The 23,596-nt window shown below is 37.4% G+C and overlaps 2 protein-coding genes across 2 annotated transcripts in view; one reads left to right on the top strand and one right to left on the bottom strand.

The window, feature by feature from the left end:
- Positions 1–25: 25 nt before the first annotated feature.
- Positions 26–16,796, bottom strand: efcab6 (EF-hand calcium binding domain 6). Its single transcript, XM_053630686.1, has 31 exons — positions 16,625–16,796; positions 16,188–16,408; positions 14,826–14,905; positions 13,160–13,229; positions 12,911–13,047; positions 11,805–11,923; positions 11,500–11,609; positions 11,250–11,398; positions 11,073–11,156; positions 10,806–10,926; positions 9,871–10,089; positions 9,540–9,632; positions 8,825–8,985; positions 8,609–8,731; positions 8,314–8,488; positions 8,050–8,170; positions 7,842–7,951; positions 7,441–7,670; positions 7,210–7,344; positions 7,108–7,114; positions 6,338–6,456; positions 5,542–5,629; positions 5,186–5,370; positions 4,840–5,044; positions 4,492–4,686; positions 3,928–4,155; positions 3,630–3,827; positions 3,270–3,453; positions 2,298–2,479; positions 1,984–2,133; positions 26–1,661 (listed from the first exon to the last, which is right to left on the bottom strand). Exons 1-31 carry the CDS (start codon positions 16,767–16,769, stop codon positions 1,539–1,541), a joined length of 4,467 nt encoding a protein of 1,488 aa, XP_053486661.1. The 5' UTR covers positions 16,770–16,796; the 3' UTR covers positions 26–1,538.
- Positions 16,797–20,413: 3,617 nt separating this feature from the next.
- The window catches only part of samm50 (SAMM50 sorting and assembly machinery component), an 8,960-nt gene continuing 5,777 nt past the window's right edge, over positions 20,414–23,596 (top strand). Inside the window, exons 1-6 of the mRNA XM_053631241.1 lie at positions 20,414–20,581; positions 21,854–21,964; positions 22,051–22,152; positions 22,907–22,994; positions 23,074–23,180; positions 23,361–23,491. Of these exons, the coding sequence (XP_053487216.1) occupies positions 20,561–20,581; positions 21,854–21,964; positions 22,051–22,152; positions 22,907–22,994; positions 23,074–23,180; positions 23,361–23,491 (560 nt within the window). The 5' untranslated portion in view covers positions 20,414–20,560. The remainder of the gene's footprint in view (positions 20,582–21,853; positions 21,965–22,050; positions 22,153–22,906; positions 22,995–23,073; positions 23,181–23,360; positions 23,492–23,596) is intronic.

The raw sequence follows: 23,596 nt of genomic DNA, 5'->3' as shown, positions 1-23,596 counted from the left end.
ATGACCGTTGACTTTGAACCCAATGTACTATTAAATCATCTAAGTAAGTTTGCTCCTTTCTTCTTCTTTATGGAATTGATATGTGGTATTGCTACATGTTGGTATATGATCCTTACACACTTACTAGTGTAAATGATGAGTCCATTATTACTTTCAATTGTTTTATATAATAATCATTGCTGAACTCTGTGACCCGGCCTGTTATTGTGTATCATTCCTCAGTCAGCCTGAGCCAAGCTGTACCTCAGACAGGGTTCACTGTAACTATAAGCACTACTAACACAGATTGTTTTCTTTTGTTATCTTTTATTAAATGAACAGTATTGGCACCTAAACAACCCTGAAAGTTACCTGAGCTTCAGAAATTGTGAAATTCACAAGTGGGAAATAACTGAATTTTAAGTTTTAAATGAAGAACAGTAATAGGATAATTGCACAATAATTGTTTTGTATTAATAATAAACAAATAAATAACTAATAGAACACACCAAGTGTGGACAAATCTGTTATATAGCCCACTGGCTAAGTGTAAGCTTCAATATGCTTGCCCAGTCACATGTGTTGATTTCCCATTACTGACTAGGCTAAAATAATGCAATAACATATGCTGACTTATTAATTACAGAGTTATGTGCTTTAATACAGACACAAACAAGTATATAAAATATACTCCTGCGTAGCGTATATCTTTGCCATAGTCATTATCCTTTTCTAAAGCAGTGTTTGAAGTAGCACAGCTGATATTATCACACATAAAAGATACTGTAGATATTGTATTGTACATATAAGATATTGTAACCTCGCTGCCATGAGCAAGTCTTAATATGCATACTCTGGGGCATCTCTAATGTTAGGAGTTTAATGTTACTGTCGCTCTGTTACAGTAAGTCTTACTTGTTAGCATAGTACTGTGCTGTTTGTTTATTTTTACTATGTGAATTATACTGGAACTTTATCTAGTTTTTGTTATGTCTAGCAATTTTACAACGTGTAATGGGATTTGTAATTACCAAGACTGCATTTGTTCTATAAGCCTATAAAAGAGCAAGTGCATTGTTTTAACAATGGTTCCTGATCAAGCCTCTTGCTCACCGATGCCTCAATATTATTTAAGGTGACTGTGTGCTGTGCTTGGAGTCACATGACCACTTTGCGCTGCACTTTATTTTCTCTTGGATTCGTTTCAATATGCCTGTGTTCCTGATTCTGAAAAGATTATGTGTCAAAAGGTCATATGTCAAATAATATGAATAGTAAAACCGGCTGTGAGTAGTGCAGCAGGCGGTGGGATCAGAACAAATTGCACATACTACAGTAAAAAAGTACATGCTTGTTTTGTAAAAGCCAATAAGAAGCAGGGATTTTTTTCTTTCTCTGTTTGTTACACTAGAGAAGAAAAAAAACAGTGACTGTTAGCCTGCTGAGCCTATTGTCCACAACTACAAATAAAACAATAAAAACATGTTCTTGTCTACTGATTTGTCCACCCCTGCACACTATGTTGTACTATTACAATACAATACAAGATGGCTCTGCATTTATTTTTGTAAAATGCTCAGAAACTCATTGTATGAAATACATCCTGAGATGTTCTTATCAAAGAAAGATGTAAGATGAAAGACGTCTTCCTCTGAGAGATTGATGTTGTACTGTCTCAAAACCTGTTGAGATGACAAACATGTAAATTAGTGCAGCTTATTAAGAAGGATTAAGGTAAGATAAATGCATGTTGTATTATAAGCTACTCAAATATCCATACATCACTTCTCTTTGCATTTCTAATGTACTAGCCAGTCTTTTGCTCATGCCTTCAAAATAAAAATATATAATAAAATGCATTTGCTACTTGCCAGAGCAAGGCACTTTGTAAGAAAAAAAGCACTATCACTTATATTACATAATATGCAGTATCATATACTATACAGGGTAATGTTGGATGATAATAAGAACTGTATGAGTTAAAGGTAGGGCAGTATTAACTACTTTTCTGAAATCCTGAAGAGAAATCTTTCCTGTGCGTTCCTTGTCACAGGAAATAAACGCCTGCTTCATGGTCCTCCAGTAAAGCTGGACAGAAGGACACAGCCTGAGCAAGGTATCTATGCACTGCTTACTCAGTGGCCCTGAACTCATCTGTAGAATATAGATGAGACATATTATATTTTAAAAAGCTGTAGATCTGTCATATACACCTTTCCAACCTGATTATACAGTATCTATACTGTAAATCCAATACAGTGCTAAAAATGTCAGAATGTGAACAGCTCAGTAACAAGTAACAAGTAACAAAGCCTTACTGTTGATGGCACGTGCAGCTTGCGTCTGCGGGTGAAAGTACTGGCTTGAGGTTTAAGCATAAGCACAAAGTGCTGCAGGAATTCTGGGTAAGAAAGACTCTCCTTGCTTCTGATATTATACTTCTCAGACAGCTGCTCAAACTGAGAATGTGTTAGGCTAATATGGAACTCCTCCAGTATGCCTGTGGACATTTACACAGCAGTGAATAATTATAATTCTGTAGCCAGTGTAACCAGACTCTGTGCACTGAAACTCCAATTGCATAGGTATCCTGAGGTGCTACTTCCCGTCAAAAGGAAAGAAAATTCAGGGTTTCATTATAAAAACTATCTCAAAGTTCCCAAATGGAACATCACTAAATCTATTATTTTAAAAAAAATGAGAAGAACACACAACAGTACTTCTGCACAGTCAATCAGAAGTCAGTGACTGGGTAAATAGGGCATTAGTCAGAGAAAAAACCAAGAGGACAAGGCCACGCTGTACATGATGCTACCAACACCATGCGTCATTGTTGGGTTTCTGCCAAAGGTAGCATGCTGTGATTTCTGAATATAAGGTGAGGGCTGGATGGCTAAACAGACTCAATATTTAATAATCTAATAGCCACAGGAACAAATGAGATAAATTGTTCATAATGACTGAGAATTTAGTCAGTATTACTTTACCATCACCACCCACATGGTCTCAAAGCGTGGTCTCAAAGTTAAAAACTGACTAATGAAAATTTTTTTGCTTGTTTCTTTGTTTATTTGCTTCTTTCTTGATTTTTTTTTCCCCCTCCAATATGGTCATTTGCCAAATCCCAACCCCTAGGTAGATCTCTCCTATCACATTACAGTTACCAACCAGGGAGGCTAGCACGGCTAGCAGGAAGCCACCACATATTTGTGAACTTTTGAAATGATAACAGTGATGTTATTGCAGTACATTTTATCTTATTATTATCCATATTATTGTTTTAGCCATACCTAAGAAAGTCTCTACATCAATCTCCCCATTGCTTCCTGTGTCAGCCTCTCTGCATCTTCTCTGGACCTCTCGCCAGCATGACCGGATCTGGGCGCGCAGCCTCCTCTCCAAGGCTTCAGAGTTCGACAATGTAGACCGTCCACAGACTGCAGAGGAAGGCCTGAGCTGCTCGGGGGCTAATGACTGGACAAGAAAAGGGTTCCGTTCAATTTTACAATGTTAAGGTCATGTTGCTGTACAAAACAAAGGATTTGAGCCATGCACATGTAAACACCTAAAGGAAAAAAAGAGAGTTTTTTTTCTCTAAACAGTGATCAGGATTATCAGGCAGGTGTGTACAAAGAGATATATAATAACACCTTGCTTCTCCCATGGCTGCAGGGTGCTGTTTTTGGGCACTGTGGTAGAGCAACTGGTGATCTCTCTGATGGACTAGGAGAAGGTGATCCTCTAGTACTTCCCTGATCTATAGGTTCTCTACTGAACTTCTTCAGGAACTCACGGTAATCCAGATTTCCAAAGATATTGATCGGCAACATTTTCCACAAAGCTTCAAACTGAAAGTTCACATTTACAGCTTATTGTTTAACGGAATGAAGGGCAATTTGTTTAGTAATATTTTACATTTTAAATTTAGATATTGTCATTAAGACTCACCTGTTCATCAGTAAGTCTCATGAAGTGGTGGTCACAGATGGTCCTGAAGTCCTCTTTTGAAATGGTATTTACGCCAGCATAATCTAAATCCACCATTTCCTTGGTAATGGTATAAATTCGAGCAGAAACAACCTCCTGGATCCGTCCTAGTACATCACTGATTGGCAGAAGGCATGTCTGGTTAGGGAGGTGTACCTTGTTGATTTTCTCCAGCCACTCCTCAGATGTCTGTAATGAAGTAAATAAACACACCTGGATGTTGTGGAAGATATATCTAATAAATTCATTGTTTTATCTTCAGTAAGTGCTTTATCCTGGTCAGGGTGGCAGTGGATCTGGATCCTATCCTAGGAACACTGGGTGCAATTTAGTGTAGCCAATCCACCTACTGGCGTGTTTTGTTATGTGGGTGGAAACTGGAGAACTTAGAGGAAACCCATGCAGACATGTGGAGAACATACGTAAAAGTTAACCCGAGCTCACTGCACCACCATGCCACTCTAGCTCTATTAAATCTATCTATCAAATGCAATTGTGTCATTAAATTATTCATGTTTTTTTAACCTCTTGGTTGTGAAGATTGAAGATGTGGAGAAACTGCTTCCAGTCCACCTTGCTTTCCTCTTCTTTGATTGACAGCTTAGCTAGCAGGTGTCTATACTGCACATTGGAGAGCTTGATGCAAAAATGGTCCAGCACTCGCCGAAACTCTGCCTGAGTTATCTTGCCATTTCTAGTCTTATCAAATGCTGTGAATGCCTGGGATTATGAAAGCACCAGAAAAGTGATTATGCAAATGCTGTTTGTTTTGTCACTAACCATCTAATTGTTACACTGATTGATCAAAAAAATAGCTGCCCAGTGCTGTACAACACCATTCAGTCCAAGATTAGTTAAAGCAGTAGACCCTACCTTGGACAAAGTATCCAAAGAGTTTGTGACGAGTTCTCTGACCTTCTGTAAGGCTCTGTCAGGGCTGAGATTTTCTACACTATCTCCTGAAGACATCATGTATGGACTGACTGAAGAAGCCATAACAGACCTTCTACTGACTCTTGGCCCAACAATACGGTCCAGAAAATCATGGTATGACAGCTTACAGACATCAAGTCCGAGGCTGCAGGAAAAGACAGGAGAAAATAATGATAAAGACTGTGTGATCTCATTCTACTATAAAATATCTTTAGAACATCTGGGGCTGATACACAACTATATACAACTTGATATATCAGTGTGTTTTTGTGGAACATTGCAATACTTGTTGATTAGACCCAATAATTGGTGATCCTCTATCTGGAATCCATGTGTCTGTAACAGAGCCAACAGATCCATTGCTGTCACATGACCATCTCCCCTCTTATCCAATTCCACCAGACTCTGGTGCACATCCTCAAAGCTAAGCTTTAAACACTCCCTATAAAGAGGCACAATTATTTTTATAGACTCTGTTAAATGGCAGTAAATTATGCTCAAAAACACTAAAACCGGTGAAATTTATGGAAGTGCAATTAAGCATGACTAAAGTATTCCTAGACAGGATACTCACTTTAGACTGTGCAGTTCTGTCTCAGTTAGAAGGTTCTGTGAAGCTGTTCTGCAGATGGTCTTTCCCACTGGAGACTGTGTAGACTCATGCGGTGTGATATTCACCTTGTTCAGGAACTCTGTCTGAGTGACGTATCCTTTCCCTTCATCATCATACCTAAGCATAATGTACCTGACATCAGCTTATCTATCCCGAAGCTATATTTATATCACAGTGCTGTTGAATTTTCAATTCTGACAAGTCAGAAAGTGTTAATTAATTTTCTGTAATGATAGCTCTGAAAATGCCGGCTGAAGGGCAAATTAAAGGGCACTTGTCATAATGTTATTGTTTCCATAGTAGCGGCTAACTCACTGGGAAATAGTATGAAAATGTGAATAATAATAAAAAATGTATAAAAATGTGTATAATTACTGATATGGTTTTCTATGAGATGTTTATTTAGCATTTTGGAAAGACTGTCCAGTGTCAGTGAAATTTCATGAGGATGGCGGGTTTGGTGGATTCTCAATAGCACGATAAGCTGAATTTTTTTTTGTCTTATTCACTTCAAGAAAAAAAGGAACGGTAATGAGGATGTCTTTATAGCTCCCATCAAGTAAACTGATAAACTTTGGTGGACATTCCACAACATAATGTATCTATAAATGGATAAAAAGGACATTAAATGTAACTAAAAAATATAATGTGTCATTCATTAATAAATATATTGCTGTGGTACACGAGGTCTAAACACTCAGGGGTTGTTTGAAAAGAATCAACTTCCAACACCACACCATCGTTAATTATTTTCCTACAACAGCACACCCCATCATATATGTATCCCTTACATATCATTAAACCTAGTTAATTGAGAAAGTATACCTCGCCCATATTTTCTCAAATTCTCTAGGAGTAATGGGCAAGTAGTACTTGTAAAGTATATGCCTCAAATCATTCCTGGTGATCCTGCTTTCAATATCTTCACCATACTGGGTAAAAGCCTGTCAAGACACAAAAATTTGTGAAACCCTTCATTTTAAAACGCCAGATACGGTAAGGAGGAATAAAAGCAAAGACTCAAAAAACATGGTTTAAAGTGGAAATCATTTGAATTATTATATAGTAATTGGTGTTTATTATTGTAGAGGGTACGTTCATTCATACAGGGATTTTATGCAAGTCACCAGTCCCTGTACTCTGAAGTCCCCAGTAGGCGTTCCTACTACTGGTTGCCATAGTAACATTTATCAGTGGATAGCGCATCTAGCATTCTACTTTTGACAACAAATCAGTTTTCTTGCCACTAAAATGATATATTCTGGAGAGAAAGCGTTTGTATATAAAATTCACTGGTGTATATATGCATCATATCCTAACCGAGATGAAGGAGAGGCAGTGTGTGCTCATTGCCACTGCGGCCATCTATCTGTTGCGAAAGCGCAAGTGCCGGCCTGTCTGGGTCCACGAAACAATTCAGACTCGCAGGGAGCATGGCGGATCACGGATCACATGCAGTCTATTATCTTCACTCTCATTGGTAGTTGCTGCACCAAGTCACTCCAAATTTGCATAAAGTTAAAATATTCTCAACTTTGTCACGTAACTAGATGGAAGTTGCCAGCTCTCATTGAAAATGAATGGTCTCCGGTCACTTTGTCACTGCATGTATGAACATACCTTAAATAAATCTCCTGTTATTTTTTAAACCTTTCAGCTACAATTTTCAGTCACACAGCAACACCTATAACTTTCACAGAAATATAAATAGTGAGTAGGAAAAGCTTTTGAACGCATTATTCACCTTTGAGAGCTCGGACCCCCTTGTTTGTGCAGTGGCCACCAGATAGGCATGAACCTGTTCACAAGCTCGATCAAGTAACTGATCAGCTCTGGACACAAAGATACATGAAAGAAAGATATGAGTGACCTTGCACTGCATAATAATGCAATTATTTCACAATGTGTTTGAAGTTTGAAGCACTCACGTCATACTAGTGATGAGATTAACTCCGGTCTTCCTGTCGGACCGAATTTTGCTGTAGAACTCAGCGTAGTTAATAGTAGAGCCAGGCTTAAAGCCCAGCGCCTCAAGCAGTCTCTGGTACTCTTTCTCTTTAGTCACAAATCTTAGGCTGTTAAACAGCACTCTAAAGTCATTGTAGTTCACCAGTCCATCTCTGTTTCTGTCCATCAGTCGGAACGCTGTTAAAACATCCTAAGAGAAAATGATATGACAGTTATTTCATTTTTTCAAGTGATTTATTTTGTATATATTGAGAACAGGGGTGGGAATTGTGTTAAATAAGTCATATCTGATTTAGAGGCAGATTAAATGTAGACAACCAGTCAAATAAACTGATTAAATAAGTCATAGGAAGTGTTTTACCCTGTGACATTCTTTGATGCGTGCCTCAAGCTGATTTAAACAATCCTCTGCAGACATAAAGCTGTCGACCTTAATATTATTTGAGATTGTGTGATGCTTTTCATTGTTTTCTTTTGCTATTGCACCTTTGTGGAAAAAGGCAAAAGAAGTTTTTGCACTTCCTGGTCAAAAAGTACAAATCTGTTTTTACTATAGCTTGAGTTTGAACTCATACCTTCATATTTGTCTATAAAGTCTGAAAAGGAGATCGGTCCATTGAAGAAACCAAGAGTTTGGATGAGAGCCTGAAATTGTGGTGCTTGCAGGGAAATTCTACACTCATCCAGAATCTAAGAGAAGCATCAGCAATACAGAAATTGAACAATACAGAGATCAATGTGTTCTTTCCTACACACAATTATCACAAGGGTTTTAGATAAAAGATTTAAAGTTAATGCTTTTACAAATGCACAGTTTGTGATAATTACCATACCTTCTGGAAATCTCTCAGATCAAGTACTGATGCAGAGCTTCTGCTGGTGTCCATCAGACACTGCTGAAGTGTGAGCCCACGCATCTGCAACCTGTCTCTGAGTTTCTTCAGAACAACGTTCACCACAGCTTGCTTTTTAACACTCTCCACATTAACTTGATAAGCACTCTCATTTCTGTAATCAACATAGATGAATTGGAGTATAAATTCTACATGGCAAATGCTCCAACAAGCACTGTAAGACAGACTAAAATTGACATATTTATTTTTCCTTTCCTTATGTCTTGAAACCAACCTCTCAGTCAAGCTAAGACCCTTGTTTACACTCTTTGTCATGTCGTTCCTCATGGACATACCAAGGCTCGTCAATAACAACTTGTAGTTCACTGCTCCAGACTCCATAAAAGGTTCACAGAGCCTAGAGAATGAAAGCAAAGAGAAATGTGGCTATGGTAAGAGAATCAGTCCATGCTTATGTAGGATTGACACCAGTGTAACATAACTTTCTCACTTGTTAAAGTGGCTGTCAGACAGTGGTAGTCCATACTGCTGGAGGAGCTTTCTCAAGTCTTCAGGAGGAATAGTGCAGCTCTGAATCGGGTCGGTCTCGCTTAGGGATGACATCAGTGAAGCATAATGCTCAGATAGCTGGTCCTTCAGAACCCCTTCTACCTACAAATGACATGAAATGGTTTAGGCATTATCTTGAAAATAATAAAGACTAGCGGTTGACCACTAGTGGGTTTTACCAATACTGATAATTACAGGTGCATCTAAAAATTTTTTAATATCTTGGAAAAGTTCATTTTTTCCTGTAGTTTAATTCAAAAAGTGGAACTTTTATATTCTAGATTCATTGCACGTAAAGTGAAATATTTCAAGCTTTTTTTTTTTTATCTTGATTATTACGACTTACAGCTCATGGAAATCAAAAATCCAGTATCTCAAAATCTTAGAATAAAGAATGTTTAATACAGAAATGTTGACCATATGAAAATTATGTTAATTCATGCATATTTTCAGTACATTTCTTTTATCAGGGGCAGGGGTGAAGTGCATGTGTTGAATTTGTATATTCATTGGCTCTAGATTTCTTAAAAAAGAAATCTAATGATGTTGTCTAATGATGTTTTTTTGTAAACCCACCACAAATATTTTCCATGTATGCAATATTTTATGCTCCTCAAACAAGTTCGTAGATGATTTATAATTCAGAGTGCACTTACTACAGTCCAGGCTGCTGTGGCTGAAGGAGATTCAGCAGTAGGCTGGGTCTGAGCCTCTGGCTTCTCTATAGACTCGCTGATCTGTTCCTGAACCTGTTATAGACACAGACTGATGCTACAGCAGTGCTCACACTCACACACAACACTTAGAGTGATTCTACTGTTACAATAACTATAACAAACTACTGCATGTTCATCTATGACTGACAGACATGAAATTCAAACTTTAAAGAGAGCAAGTCGGTCAACTGTTCATTTTGCATTTCAGTTTACTCAAATTAATTGTTTAAATTGAGTCATAGATTGGGTCAGACTGAACATGTTATGATACCACTACCGCTGGCTTTTCCTTCTGAAAAAAGTCCAGGACGTGCTGATAGCTGATGGATCCTGAGTGTGGCACATGGAGGAGATCTGTCAGTCCTCTGAACTGCTCATCTGTCAGAGGGAAGGTCAGACTCTCCAGTAGCCTCCGCAGGTCACCCCGACTGACCAGCCCAGTTCTGTTCTGGAAAAAACACACACACACACACACACACAATTTAACCCCATTTAAACTAAACTAAATTAAACAAAAATAAAATAAAATGAAAGAAATAAAAAAACAACAACAACAACAAACACCCGCTGGAGAGATTATGTGATTATACATGGTGGCTTGGTGCTTAGCACGTTTGCCTTGCACCTCCATGGTTTGAAGCCTGTTTCCCCTGTGTGTGCGAAGTTTGCATGTTCTCCCCATGCATCAGGGGTTTCCTTCGGTTACGCCAGTCTCCTCACCCAGTACAAAGACATGCACTGTAGGCTGATTGTCATTTTCAAATTGTCCATAGTGTGTGAACGGGTGTGTGAACGGGTGTGTGAATGTGTGTGCGATTTTTCCCCGCGATGGGTTGGCGCCTGTCCCCTGCCTTGAGCCCTGAGTTCCCTGGGATAGGCTCCAGGCTCCCCTGCAACCCTGTGTAGGATAAGCAGTATGGAAAATGGATGGAATGGAGAGATTATATCTCACAACTTGTTTGGGAACATCTAGGGATCCCCCAGGAGGAGCTGAAATCAGTGGCAGGGGATAGAGAAATCAGGAAAAGCAGAAAGAAAATGAACAAACAAACAAACAAATCTGCTTAATTAACATAAAAAAATGAATTCAATGTCTGTGTAGTTTAACAACTGTGAAGGAGCTTGATGGAGCTTTATTATGTAGTCTTGTGTCTTGCACAGTAGAGGTTTAAAAGATTATGCTGCCTTTAAAAGCCCTTAACAAACCTCATCAAAGACCAGAAAGGCTCTCTTTAGATGAGGAAACACCTCAAGTATCTGTTCTCGTAACTTTTGCAAGACTTCTTCAATACTAGACAGCTTACAGGCAGCAGGACCTGCATCTTTCCTAATGGAGACAGAGAAAAAAATTTAACAAATATGATCTTAGCTTGATTATTGAAATAATTTATTTTAGCTTCCATGGTAGTCAACATGGTTTGCTGTTATCTGAGTGTGAGTTTCTAAAGCAGAAATGTTATGACTTTGACTCACACAGCAGGTAACATCTGCTCGTCTTCCCTGAATAGAGCTATGAACTTTCGCCACTGTACAGGCTCTGCAGGGTTCACTCCAAATCTATGTTCAGTCAAAATGGCATGCATTTGAAGCAAGATACAATGCACTAATGTATTAATATTACACAACTACACAAAATAATCAATCTCATACCTGTTTAAGAGGCCCAAAAATGAGCTGTGACTGATTGGAAAAAGGAAACTGCTCAGAACTGACTTCAGGTCATCATAAGAGACAATACCGCTGTCTGCAACATCTAAGGCTTGAAGTGCTTTCTCCACAACAGGATAATTTACACTCATCTGTAGCACAAAATACACAGAGTTTATTCTGAGTTGAAGATATTTTGATATGAAGAAATTTGATTGTAATTTGAGTGAACGTTAATGTATTAGGTTCTCACTTTCTTCAGAAACATGGTGTGGATTTCATCTAAACTAATCTGGGTCTCCCAAGCTGATGTCCTGCTCCTGGGTCTTGCTTTAGCCTGGTTAGCTGCATCCCAGTTCAAAGCTTAAATAGGTTTTTCAATATTAATCAAAAAAGAATTCTCATACCATAACAAAACGTGCAACATTATTTAACATATTTAAGAGTGCAAAGAGGAAAAAATGTAGTGTGAAATGATATTGAATGTAATCTGCATATAAAAGGATCATCAACAGTATCTTAAGAAGTCTTGACATGAGTCATTATATTAAACATTACCCAGTTTTGCTGAGTCTGGAGCAATTTTCCGGTAGTTCTCACAATCAACACCAAGCTTCTCAAGAAACTCTTTGTAGGATATCGTCTGTGAGTTATTCGGGCTGTAATGTGACCATAGCCTGCAATCATCAACATTAAACTCCAGTGAATTCTGAATTCTGATTGGTCAGAAGGTGTGGATTAATTTTTTAATAACAGCAGCTCTAACAGTAGTTCCAATTGCAAGGTAAGTCACAGATTTATATTAATGTACTTATTCTAATACACCAGTGTTTCTATAGCAACAGCCAATTTACAAGGTATAGTGGATGCGCCACAAAATCAAATAATAAACAGATGAAAAAATTGTGCTGCTATTATTAAGTACAGTTGTTGATATGGTGAATCTTTGTGTAAAAAGATGTTTGAATTTAATAAGAAAGTGAGGGAATGATAGCTGCTATAATGTAAGCGATAACAGAAAATAACCTGTTTGAACAACATTAAATGTACAGTGGGGTCTGAGAAAAGTCTTGGACCACACTAAAAATCTGGGATTTTATTTTTTTTTCATTTCAAATTGGAAATAAACAGAAGGTTGTCAAATTTTGAGTAAATGTTCAATATCATTATTTGTAGGTCCCTATTCAAATGTAAGCGAATTTGTGATATTGACCATGTTAACTCCTTTGTACAAAAGGTCAGATTTTCCTCATTGCTTCTATTGAAGCATGGGTTCAGATGATGGATTTGATCTAATAATGGATCACAAGGTTTTGCACAAACTTGTGGAGTCCATGCCAGCTCGAGTGCTCACTGTCACTAAAGCAAAAAGGGGACAAATATTAAGAAACTTGGAAATTCATGTAAATATTCCAAAGATTGTACTTTTTTTCTAAAATTGTTGTTAAATTAGAAAGGAATGCAAGATAGAAGCATTTTCACTAGTGCTCTATAACTATAACGATAAACAAATAAAAAGTATGGCATATTGTTCACCAAAAAATAGAAAATGGTTAGAATCTAGCAAATTGCTGTGGTTAAGAGGAATTCAACACTGTTACAGGACATTTCACACCATTCAGCTCCACACACTACACACTATTACACTGATTTAAATTTATAACCTGCAAAACTCCAGATGGCTCAGAGGAAAGCAGTAACTCTCCAGAACTCTCCGCAGTTCATGCTGCTGTATTTGTCCATCCCGGTTATAATCAAACAAGCGAAAAGCCCTCGTTATGGTTTTTAAATTGCCTCCAATCTTTTAAAAGCAACATTAGAAAAACAATTAAATTATGTGCGTTTAAAATATCCAGTGTTATAAACTGCACAACAAATATAAGGAGGCAAAATTTTACAACCAATTTTCACACCTTGTCCTTCAAGCGGCACTGTAGCTCTCCAAGAGGCCAACTTCGCTGACTTCCACTTCCAGAAGGAATTCTGTTGCATGACATGCTCCTGTTTAACAAAAGAGGTTCCTATGAACATGTATATACAATCACGTTAAAAAATAAATACACCCCATGGAAATTTGCTTTTTTTTCCAACATATTTGAACAAGCAAATATTTGTTCATCTTTGAAACAGTGCCTATTAATAAAGTTGATATACTTGAACAAAACTACAAGGAAAATGAGCTTTTCAATCATTTATTCAACAGAAATATAAATAGATGTGATATTTCTCTGTGGAAAGTAAGTACACCATCGGCCTCAGAAACTAGTATTTCCCCCTTTAACAGAAATAACTTCTTGTAGGCATTTCGCATAATTGTCCACCAACTTGCTGGAATTCTTGACCATTCAAATCCCCCCACAACATTTCAATGGGATTCAAATCCGAGCTTTGACTAGGCCATTCCATAACTCTCCATTTAATCTTTTTGAGCCATTCCTTGGTGGATTTGCTAGTGTGCTTAGGATCATTATCCTGTTGAAAGGTCCACTTTCAGTTCAACTTCAACTTTCGGACAGATGGCCTCACATTATCCTCAAGCACTCTTTGATATGATGCAGAATTCTTAGTTGAATCAATGAATGCAAGCTGTCCAGTCCCTGAGGCAGCAAAGCAACCCCAAACCATAACATTTCCACCACCGTGCTTCACAGTTGGCATGAGGTGCTTCTCCTGAAAAGCTGTCTTTGGTCTGTGCCAAACATGTCTGCTGTTACTGTGGCCAAACACCTCTATCTTTGATTCGTCTGTCCAGAGCACATTATTCCAAAAGGCCTGGTCTTTGCCTATATGCACATTGGCAAACTGTTATCTTGCAAAAGCTTTTTCCTGGCACACCTCCCATACAGGTGAAATTTGCGCAATTGTTTTCTGATTGTAGAAGCATGCACTTTGACACCAACTAAGCAAGACTTACCAGCAGATCCTGAGATTAAATTTTGGGGTTCTTGGAGACTTCTTTTTGCATCAGACAGTCTGCTCTTGGGCTGAAGTTGCTGGGATGGCCAGTCCTGGACAAATTGGCAATCGTTTGAAATCTGCACCATTTATAGATGATTTTCTTTACAGTGGTATGGTGTATTTCAAATAATCTGGAGATATTTTTAAATCCCTTGCCAGATTTATTGGCATCCACAACCTTTTTTCGGAAGGCCTTATAGAACTCTTGGCATGATGACACCATACACCTCAATAGCAAAGGGAACACCAAACACTAGATATGAGAGTTTTAAATAACACCTGCACCCCCTAAGCAGGTTCTGATCACTGGCACTCGATCTTGAACACCTGATTCTAATTTTATGGATTTGAAGATGTGATAAATGTAGGGGTTTACTTACTTTTTCCATGTGACTGATCTGTTTTTTTTGTTCATTTAAATTGTGAAAATTACTACAAAATGTCAATTTTCTGTGTCGTCTGATAGAGTGTATCAACTTTATTGATTGGAAATGTTTCACAGAGAATCAAAGGTTTGCTTGTGAAAATACGTAAAAAAACCCAACAATTTCCATGGGGTGTACTTATTTTTTCACATGACTATATAAATATGCTGAAAAGCCTCCTGTAATTACACGATACCTAATTGATGCTGATGAGACTTTGCAGTATAGTTGTAGAAATTCCTTATAGGGTACAGTTCCATTCCCTCTCTTTGGGACCTAAAACAAAATATTAGTGAGTGCTTTCACACTTTTTTTTTTTTAACAAAGTACAGACCATATTTTGTGCTGATATGAAAGAAAAAACTGTTTATGTAATGCATACACTGTAACCATACCGATACTCTTACAAGACTAATTAACTATCTTATATAGATTAATTTATTATTATCAGTAATAAAGATTAATATAACTCTGGTGATGAGGCAGGGGTTTTTTTGCCTTCGTTGTAGCTTTAGAGGCAGAAAATCAAGAGAATTTGAGGTGCTTGTGTGACATGACTGTATACAATGACATTTAAAGTAGGACATCACATCAAAGGTACCAGTGAAAGTCCAAAATGTACACTATATGGTCAAAAGTATGTGGACATATGAGTATTGAACATCCAAATTCCAAAATTATGGGCATTAATATTGTGTTGCTGCTATAATTGTCTCCACTCTTCTGGGAAGGCTTTCCACTAGAGTTTGGAGCGTGGATGTGCAGATTTGTGCTCATTCAGCTATAAGAGAGCAAGAGGTCAGGCACTGATGTTGGGTGAGGAGGCCTGGGGTGCTGCTGTCATTCCACTTCATCCCAAAGGTGTTCAGTAGGGTTGTGGTCAGGGCTCTGTGCAGCCCAATTGAGTTCTTACACTACAACCTTGGCAAACCATGTCTTCATGGAGCCTGCTTTGTGCACAGAGGCACTGTCATGGTGGAACAGGTTTGGGCCTCTTAGTTCCAGTGAAGGGAAATTGTAATGCTACAGCATACAAAGATATTTTTAGTTGTATGCTTAAAACTTTGTGTACAATTTCAGGAAGGCCCACATATAGGTGTAATGGTCAGGGGTCCACATACTTTTGGACATACTGTATAGTGTAGATACATTGTTATTTATAGTCACACTGCAATTTTGTACGGTTAGTAATTAAAACATTTTAAATAATTTTTTTTAAGTATATCATAAATCTCTGTTTTTTTGTCCATATTTGGTTTTTTTTGTTTGCCTCCAGAGCTACAACCTGATTGCAAAAAGATCTTTTAGAAGTGCTCTGCTGTGGCAAAAAAGGTGGAAGCAGCACTTTTTTAAAAGATTCCATATACAATATGCATTAAGGAAAGACACCAAGTTAGAAAGTGAAAATTAGGATAGTAAAAAAAATTAAATTAATGATTTTTCACATTCTAATTTTGAACAATACATGTACATATCCATTATCTGATAAGCATTTTAATGTGTACTGTATATAACAGTGAGTATTTCTAAAAGTAAACAAAGTAAAGAATTTTCTCACCTTTGCAAAAAGGCCATCAAACTGAGACTGAGTGAGTGGCACAAGAAAGCCCTCAATTACTCGGCGAAACTCCCCTTTAGTGACAGTGGCACTGCCCTCCTGGTCAAAGGTACGGAAAGCTGCCTTCAAGTCATCTTTTCTCTCCTTCACTTTCTGCAAGAGCATGTTCTCAATGTCCACTAAAGACAGACTCTCATCAGCCACTGACTGCACAGAGGAGGCTAGACAGAAGGAATATACAAAAGCTCAATTCTTCAATATTTATTTTCTGTTTGGCACAAAGTTATTTGCCTTAGTCAGAACTGTACTACACTGCTTTCAAACATGGAGACTGTGATGGGCCTTTAAAACATCTCTCTTACTGAATCTCTGGTCAGAATTGAAAAAGAAAAATGTCCCAGTATATAAAGCTCACTAATTTGCTCATGGATTATTACCAGAGTTACACTTGAGGCTATTCCTCTTCTGAGCATCTCTGCTGGATGTATGAGAAGTGCTCCTGCTTCGGGGGATGATGGTGATTCCCCGTGACATGGGCCTCAGGTCCTCCAGACTCTGGTTAGAGGGCATGGCTGAGGTCATCACTCCTTAGAGTCCCAGCTCCTGAGAGTTACATTAGAAATATTTTAATGTATCTGAATTTTGAGTCTGTTTATCAAGAATGTATCAATATAAATGTTAATTGTAACATCTAGTGTTTTTATCATTGATAGCTGTAGAGCCGAACATTAAAGACTAACCAATAACAATATTGGACTAGCATATACAATTAAAAAACACTCTCTCACACTCTCTTCATGCAAACAATGATGCTCTTGCAGGGCAGACCAGGCATTTGTCAAGCTGTTTAGATATATTTTATATTTTTCTCGCTCAAACTTTTTAGATATGATAGATATATATTTTCTTCCAGACCACTCAACTGAGTTAAGGCCAGGTGACTGAGCCTTTCTCCTATACAGCATTTCTCCCTTCTTCTCCAAAGATATATTGCAACTTTGTGTGTGTACATTGACATAAAAATATTACAAAATGAAAAATGGACATGATATTTTGAATGTTGAATGTACAGTATAAAACCACATATCGTGAGAGACATTCTAATATATTAAATTGCTTGCTTTTTAGACTAAAATGGTTTGAGAGCTCATTTATATAAATATTGCATAAGCCAATATCAATATTAAAGCTGCAAGCAGCGATGAACGGGCCCTCACATCCGGGTGCACGTTGGGGCTGCTCTGCCAGGGGAATGCCATTCCATTTTTAAGCATTTTTAGCAATTACAAATTGTTAGGAGTGTATCATGATGTAAAACATGTAATTTCCTGTTGGCAGCAGGTGGCGCTATGACTATGTCTTCAGGCAGGGACTTTTATCAAACCTGTGAAGTTTGGAGCAGATTGGACATTGCATGTTTGACTTATAACAACTTCCTGTTTCATAGTGAAACAGTGAAATTTGTGAGAGTTCCACACCCACGCCGTACAGCGAAAACGCAAAAGCTTCACAATTTAGCATCATCCAGGCCTTTAGATTAGACTGACCGAATATGATGTCGATCCGATGAAATCTCTAGGAGGAGTCCGTTAAAGTACGAGGCCTGGAAATGGCAACATCTGAGCAAAAATTTTAGAGAAAAGTCAAAATGGCTGACTTCCTGTTGAGTTTAGGGCATGAGTTCAAGAGACTTTTTTTATGTATTGGCAAATTACACATATTTGCTAAATTTCTTATATGTAGGGGAAACGAAGCGACAGTCGCACATCGTTGAAATTTTGTAGGTGGAGCTATCGATCTCAAACCTGTATCAGATGTAAATGTTCTCCACTCTTGAGATGTTGCATGAGTTTTCGAGCATGTTTAGGCCTCAAAAATGTGATTCGTTTCTCATCAAAATTTGTAAGGCCGCCACGGACATGCCCTTCAACGAAAGCTTAAAAGCTTCGCAATTTAGCATCGCCAAGGCGTTTAGATTACACTGACCGAATATGATGTTAATTGGATGAAAGGTGAGGCGCACATTGCTGAAATTTTGTAGGTGGCGCTATCGAGCCATTTTGACACACTCATTTTGAACCCCTATCAGATGTAAATTTTCACCGGTTCTGACGCGTCTGCAAAGTTTCGTGAGTTTTCAGCTATATTTAGGCCCTCTAAAATGCAATTCATTTCGGAAAAGATTCTTCTTCCCCTTCTTCTTCTTCTTCTTCTTCTTCTTATTATTAATAATAATAATAATAATAATAATAATAATAATAATAATAATAATAAACGGAGCAGATCCAATAGGGCTTCGCACCAGCAGTGCTCGGGCTCTAAATATTAAATGTTTTCTTTCAGTTAAGGCAAATGTTAACAACAAACTTTTCTGTAAACACTTTACTCTTGAGTGTGTCTTCACTGTGAATTATATATTTAGATTCTTAACATCAAAACACTTGTTTTTTAAATTTATTATTATGCAAAAATGTAAGTTCATGAAACCTACAGAGTCTCATATGCAAAAACAAATGTACATTTTTTTGACAATACAATAAGTTATAATAACAGACAATAAGTTACACTACAAAAAAAATACTTGTAAAATGACAGTATACCAGTATAATCTCACAGAAACAGATCTCATCTTTCTGATCATGTGTTTTTGTTAAGTAAAGAGTTAGAGCTCTTCACGAACAGTACAATGTCTCTAAAGTACAGGGAATATACGTTTTCTGTTGAAAATCATTCTTTAACCAGAGTGAATTTGGAAGTGTCATCCTTAAAAAGAACTCACTCAACTCACAACTTTGTTAAATCCCGCTTCTCACGTCCTGTTTTGTGTCAGTAGACAAACTGTAGAGCTGTAGCTCAGTGTGTCAGTTAACATAGCTACGCTGTTACTTACACAAACCAAGGACGCGCAGTGCTGCCATGGAGGCGTGCTGTCTATCAGAGCTTTGATCCCGCCCACTATTGTCTCCAGGAGAGATTTTTAAAAAAAAAAAAACATTTATTTATTTATTTATTTATTTATTTATTTACAAACACGTATGTCAGTAGTTTTTGTTGAACTTTTACCTCTTGAAAATGTAGAAAATTTTAGATTCTGATGTTTTTTATTATTATTATTAATGAAAGGCAAAGCTGTTTTAAGAACACATCCTAAAATCCACTAAAAAGTGGGCAAAGTGGAGTGTACTCTGAATGTTTTTATGGTATAGAGATGTATGGTACAGTTATAGTAGACTACATGCATACTGAGTACTAATACTTATGTTCAGTAGTATGTGAACAGTTTATGTAATTATAAACGTATAAATGATAGTTTAGTGCCCTGCGATGGATTGGCACCCTGTCCAGGGTGTACCCCGCCTTGTGCCCGATGCTCCCTGGGATAGGCTCCAGGTTCCCCGTGACCCTGAAAAGGATAGGCGGTATAGAAGATGGATGGATGGATGGATGGAAATGATAGTTTATTGACATTTTAAATGAGTTTGTTTACATAAGTAGTATCCACTAGGTGGCAGCAGTGCGGCTGTTATATCGCCTCACTGAGCAGTCTAGTGCTTTCTGAAACTATGCTATAAGGCTTATGCTATATGGCTGGTCTGTTTCATATCGTTTAACTAGATGAATGATTATTGTCTCATGGCCTGTACATTTAAACACTGTTTATGAAATAAATCTGTACTGAGGGAGGGGGGTTTGTGGAATTTATTCTTACAATTACAGGGGTCCCTGGCTAAAAAAAGCGCTTTTCAGTCCTCAAGATACTAACAATATTTGTTATTTATATCTTGCCATCATTTAATTTCTAGAAATATACATTAACCGAGCCATAGACCTTACCAAATTTTTATGAGCCAATATTCGATGATGAAACCATTATCTATTTATTTATTTACTATTTCCGGATAAAGTTTAATTAAAAAAAAAAAAAGAAGTCATTTTTCTAAAAAGGTGAGTGCGTCGAAATTATAAACGAATAAATAAATAAATTATATATATATATATAATTTATTCTTTTTTCCCCAAACAATTACGTCATTTGATTTTTTTTAGGCTAAATCTTACAGTTTTACAAATATATTTAGATGAGTGTTTATTGCTGAAGCTGATGAGCCGAATGTCAAATTTCTCTTTCCGTGTGGTGCACTAGCGCAGACTGTTCCTCCCTCGAGCTAGTGCACTTCCATGGAGACTGGGTCGCTAATGGCATGTCAGCTTCGCCATCTGACGTCACGCGACAGGGGCGTGGTTAAGAACTGTCATGGCGCCTTACCGGTGAACAGCTAATGCTTTAGCAAAACGCTTTGGAGCTTTACACCAGCGGGTTTAAAGAGCGTCGTATTTTTTAGGAACATTTGGATGTAAAGGATAAAGGAAACATGGGGACTGTACACGCAAGAGTAAGTTTATTTCCCACTGTTTTTAATCGACGAACCAAAGCAATGACCTCTGAACAGAGACAACCTCCAATACTTCTCTAGCTGTGAATTACAGAGTGGAAAATCAACACAGCCGGAGTGTGAGAGTTGTAGATGAAAAACAACAAAAAAGTTTGCTCTGATCAGATCTACACGAAATGTTCGACATAAATATGAACCAGAAAGTATGAATTGTGCTGCGTTTTAATCACAGGAGCTGATGATTACTATATTTACATTATTACAGAGTTGGCAATATATATATATATATATATATATATATATATATATATATATATATATATATATATACCGTGATATCTAATCAGGACACTATAGAGCTATACTTTTGATTGCTGATGTTCTTACTTTTTATGCAGATTAGGCTTGTCTACTTACATGTGCATAAATGTGCATCAAACCAAACCAAATCTTTAGATGTTGTTAGAATTAAACATTATTTCACTGCAAAGACACTCAAGAGAAATACATTTTTAAAAAGTTAGTTGGAAAATCATTTCTTTACTGTTTAATCAAGAAAATACTGTGCCCTATTTTTCAGTGTAAAATCTAATGTAACTCCAACAGTAATCAACAGTTTGGGAAATTCCTTTCTTATAACCTTCTTAAGGATAGGAAGAAATATGAATGTAGGAAATTAATGAATGCAGGTCATGGAAACAGATTTTTCTGGTTCTGAGTATAGAAAAAAAATCCCGTTTTTGATTGTGGTTTAAAGTGTTTCCGCTCACGTTTTAAAGAAAAATTGATATGTACAGTGCATCATCGTGACACATACCCTGACATAATCTTTTTAGGGATAAATAATACAAAGTGATTGTGAAGTAGGCAGAGCTTATTTTTTATGCTGCCTGTAACAATATAAGATCCACATGAAATATTTAAGAACACTTTTTTTTTAATGGCTATAAAACTACGTTTTGGTTGAAACCAATATCCTGTCCAGTCAGCTTTGAGGAAGAATGGTTTCTGTGTTATAGATGTATACCTGGAAATAGTATCGGAATTTATCTCAGTATTGTTATTGTATTGCTATGACACCCAGACCTACTGCATATAGACAAATTACTGCTGCAGCATATTGTGTAGCTTTAATAGCAATGTTCAGGTTTGTCTATAACCAACACCATTCAAGTATTTATGAACATTTACAAATTGCGAACATAAGCATGCAATCTTACTGCATTTATTTTTTATTTTTTTTAATAAAATCATCTGTTTTTTCCACTCTAGAGTTTGGACCCTCTGCCGATGCAGGGGCCTGAGCTGGGGGTTCAAGCTGATGACCTGGATGTTGGAGAAGCAGAGTACGAGCCTCAGCAGGAAGTTCTGGAAAACAAAGATGTATTACTTGCTTTATTTATTCCAGAAAACAGAAGTATCTTTATTTATTGCAGGACAAACTTTTAAGACTGTGTCTAATTGTTTAGGTTGTAGTTCAGCATGTACATATAGATGGGCTTGGAAGGACTAAGGAAGACATCCTTACATACGAGATCGCAGATGTCTTCAGAGCCAAGAACTTGATAGACGTGAGTATGTGTATTCATCATGGCAATGCCAGTCCTGAGGATGTTCGGAACTGCATTTACATCGGAGTGCAGAAGTTTGCATCCCCCATGGTTTCTGGGTGAGAAAAGGGAAGTTTAGCTCTATTTTGCAGTGAAATGAGAGTGTATCACAAGAATTATGACAATAAAACACAAAGCCAGAAAAATAATTAGCAAAAAAAACCCACACTTAATTTAAAGAGAGCAGTATATGACATCTGACAGAGGTATAACAGATATGTCAGGATGTATACGAGAATGTCCGGATTTGCCCAGTCTGGCAGAGATAGAACAGAGAGTTAAAGAAATGTTTGTTATGTAAGGAATGAAACACTTGTGGTGGTGTTCTGTTCTAGAAAAATAATCAACAACTGAATGTTTTGATGCAACCTGATGGTGAAATCATATGAAATTACCCCAAAGTTAAGTAATTTCATATAACAGCATGCCCCAAAGTATTTATACATTAAATGAAATGTTATTTATATCGTTCTAAGGGGATGCAAACTTTTGCACTCAACTGTAGTTCTGTTTTCTTGAGTCATGAAGAGCTTAATTATGATTATTCAGGTATGTTAAAGCGTTTGAAATGTAAGGTTTTTGAAAACATTCAGTGCATCATGAGGACACCGGGACTGAAAACAAATTCCACTGTGGTGAGGTTTGCACTGATGACGGCAGTGGTGTAATGACTGTAATGCAATGAATGACGTGGTGTGTCGTACCTGTGCCGCAGGTGATGAAAAAGAGCCATGATGCCAGACAGAGACTGCTGCGTCTGGGAATATTCAGACAAGTGGAGGTCGTCATTGATACCTCACATGGTATGTTAATTTGACTAGCAGTAGTTCTCACTGAAACCATCATTTCATTGACATTGATTGAATGTACTGCATGATATAGGTGTGGACGCACTGCCTAATGGACTGGACGTCACATTTGAGGTGAAGGAGCTCAGGAGACTGACTGGAAGCTATAACACCATGGTTGGAAACAATGAGGGAAGCATGGTGAGTTAATAATACTTGTTAATAACAAGTACACTTGTTTTATTGCACAGAGATTGTTTGTTATTCATTCTGTCATATCTTTCCTTCATCTGTAGAGAATATTCAAAAAGCACTGGCAATTTAATGAACAACTTTATTACAGGAAGTGAAGCATCACTGTTTTTGCTGATGTGATTTCAGGTGCTGGGTTTGAAACTGCCCAATGTTTTTGGCCGTGCTGAGAAGCTCACTTTTCAGTTCTCCTACGGCACAAAGGAAACGTCCTATGGCCTCTCTTTTTTCAAACCTCAAGCTGGACACTTTGAACGCAAGTATGTTTAGCAGCCTTGGTGCTAAAAACTGGTTTGTCATTACTAATTATACCACAGCGCTTTGAATTCTTGAGTCTGATTGGTCAGAAGTGGTTGACATCATAT

The sequence above is a fragment of the Ictalurus furcatus genome, chromosome 8, assembly GCF_023375685.1.
Source record: "Ictalurus furcatus strain D&B chromosome 8, Billie_1.0, whole genome shotgun sequence".
Classification (NCBI taxonomy): Eukaryota; Metazoa; Chordata; class Actinopteri; order Siluriformes; family Ictaluridae; genus Ictalurus; species Ictalurus furcatus.
This window is presented reverse-complemented; position numbering and strand designations above follow the sequence as displayed.

What these genes read in the sequence shown, in the direction of transcription:
- efcab6 (XM_053630686.1), bottom strand. Translation starts at nt 16,769, where the DNA reads ATGACCTCAGCCATGCCCTCTAACCAGAGTCTGGAGGACCTGAGGCCC. An exon ending in AGGAAAAGCCAGCGGTAGTG is followed by an intron (nt 9,633 to 9,870) that starts GTATCATAACAT and finishes TGTCTATAACAG; the next exon opens with GTTCAGGAACAGATCAGCGA. An exon ending in AGACAAATATGAAGGTATGA is followed by an intron (nt 7,952 to 8,049) that starts GTTCAAACTCAA and finishes CAATAGCAAAAG; the next exon opens with AAAACAATGAAAAGCATCAC.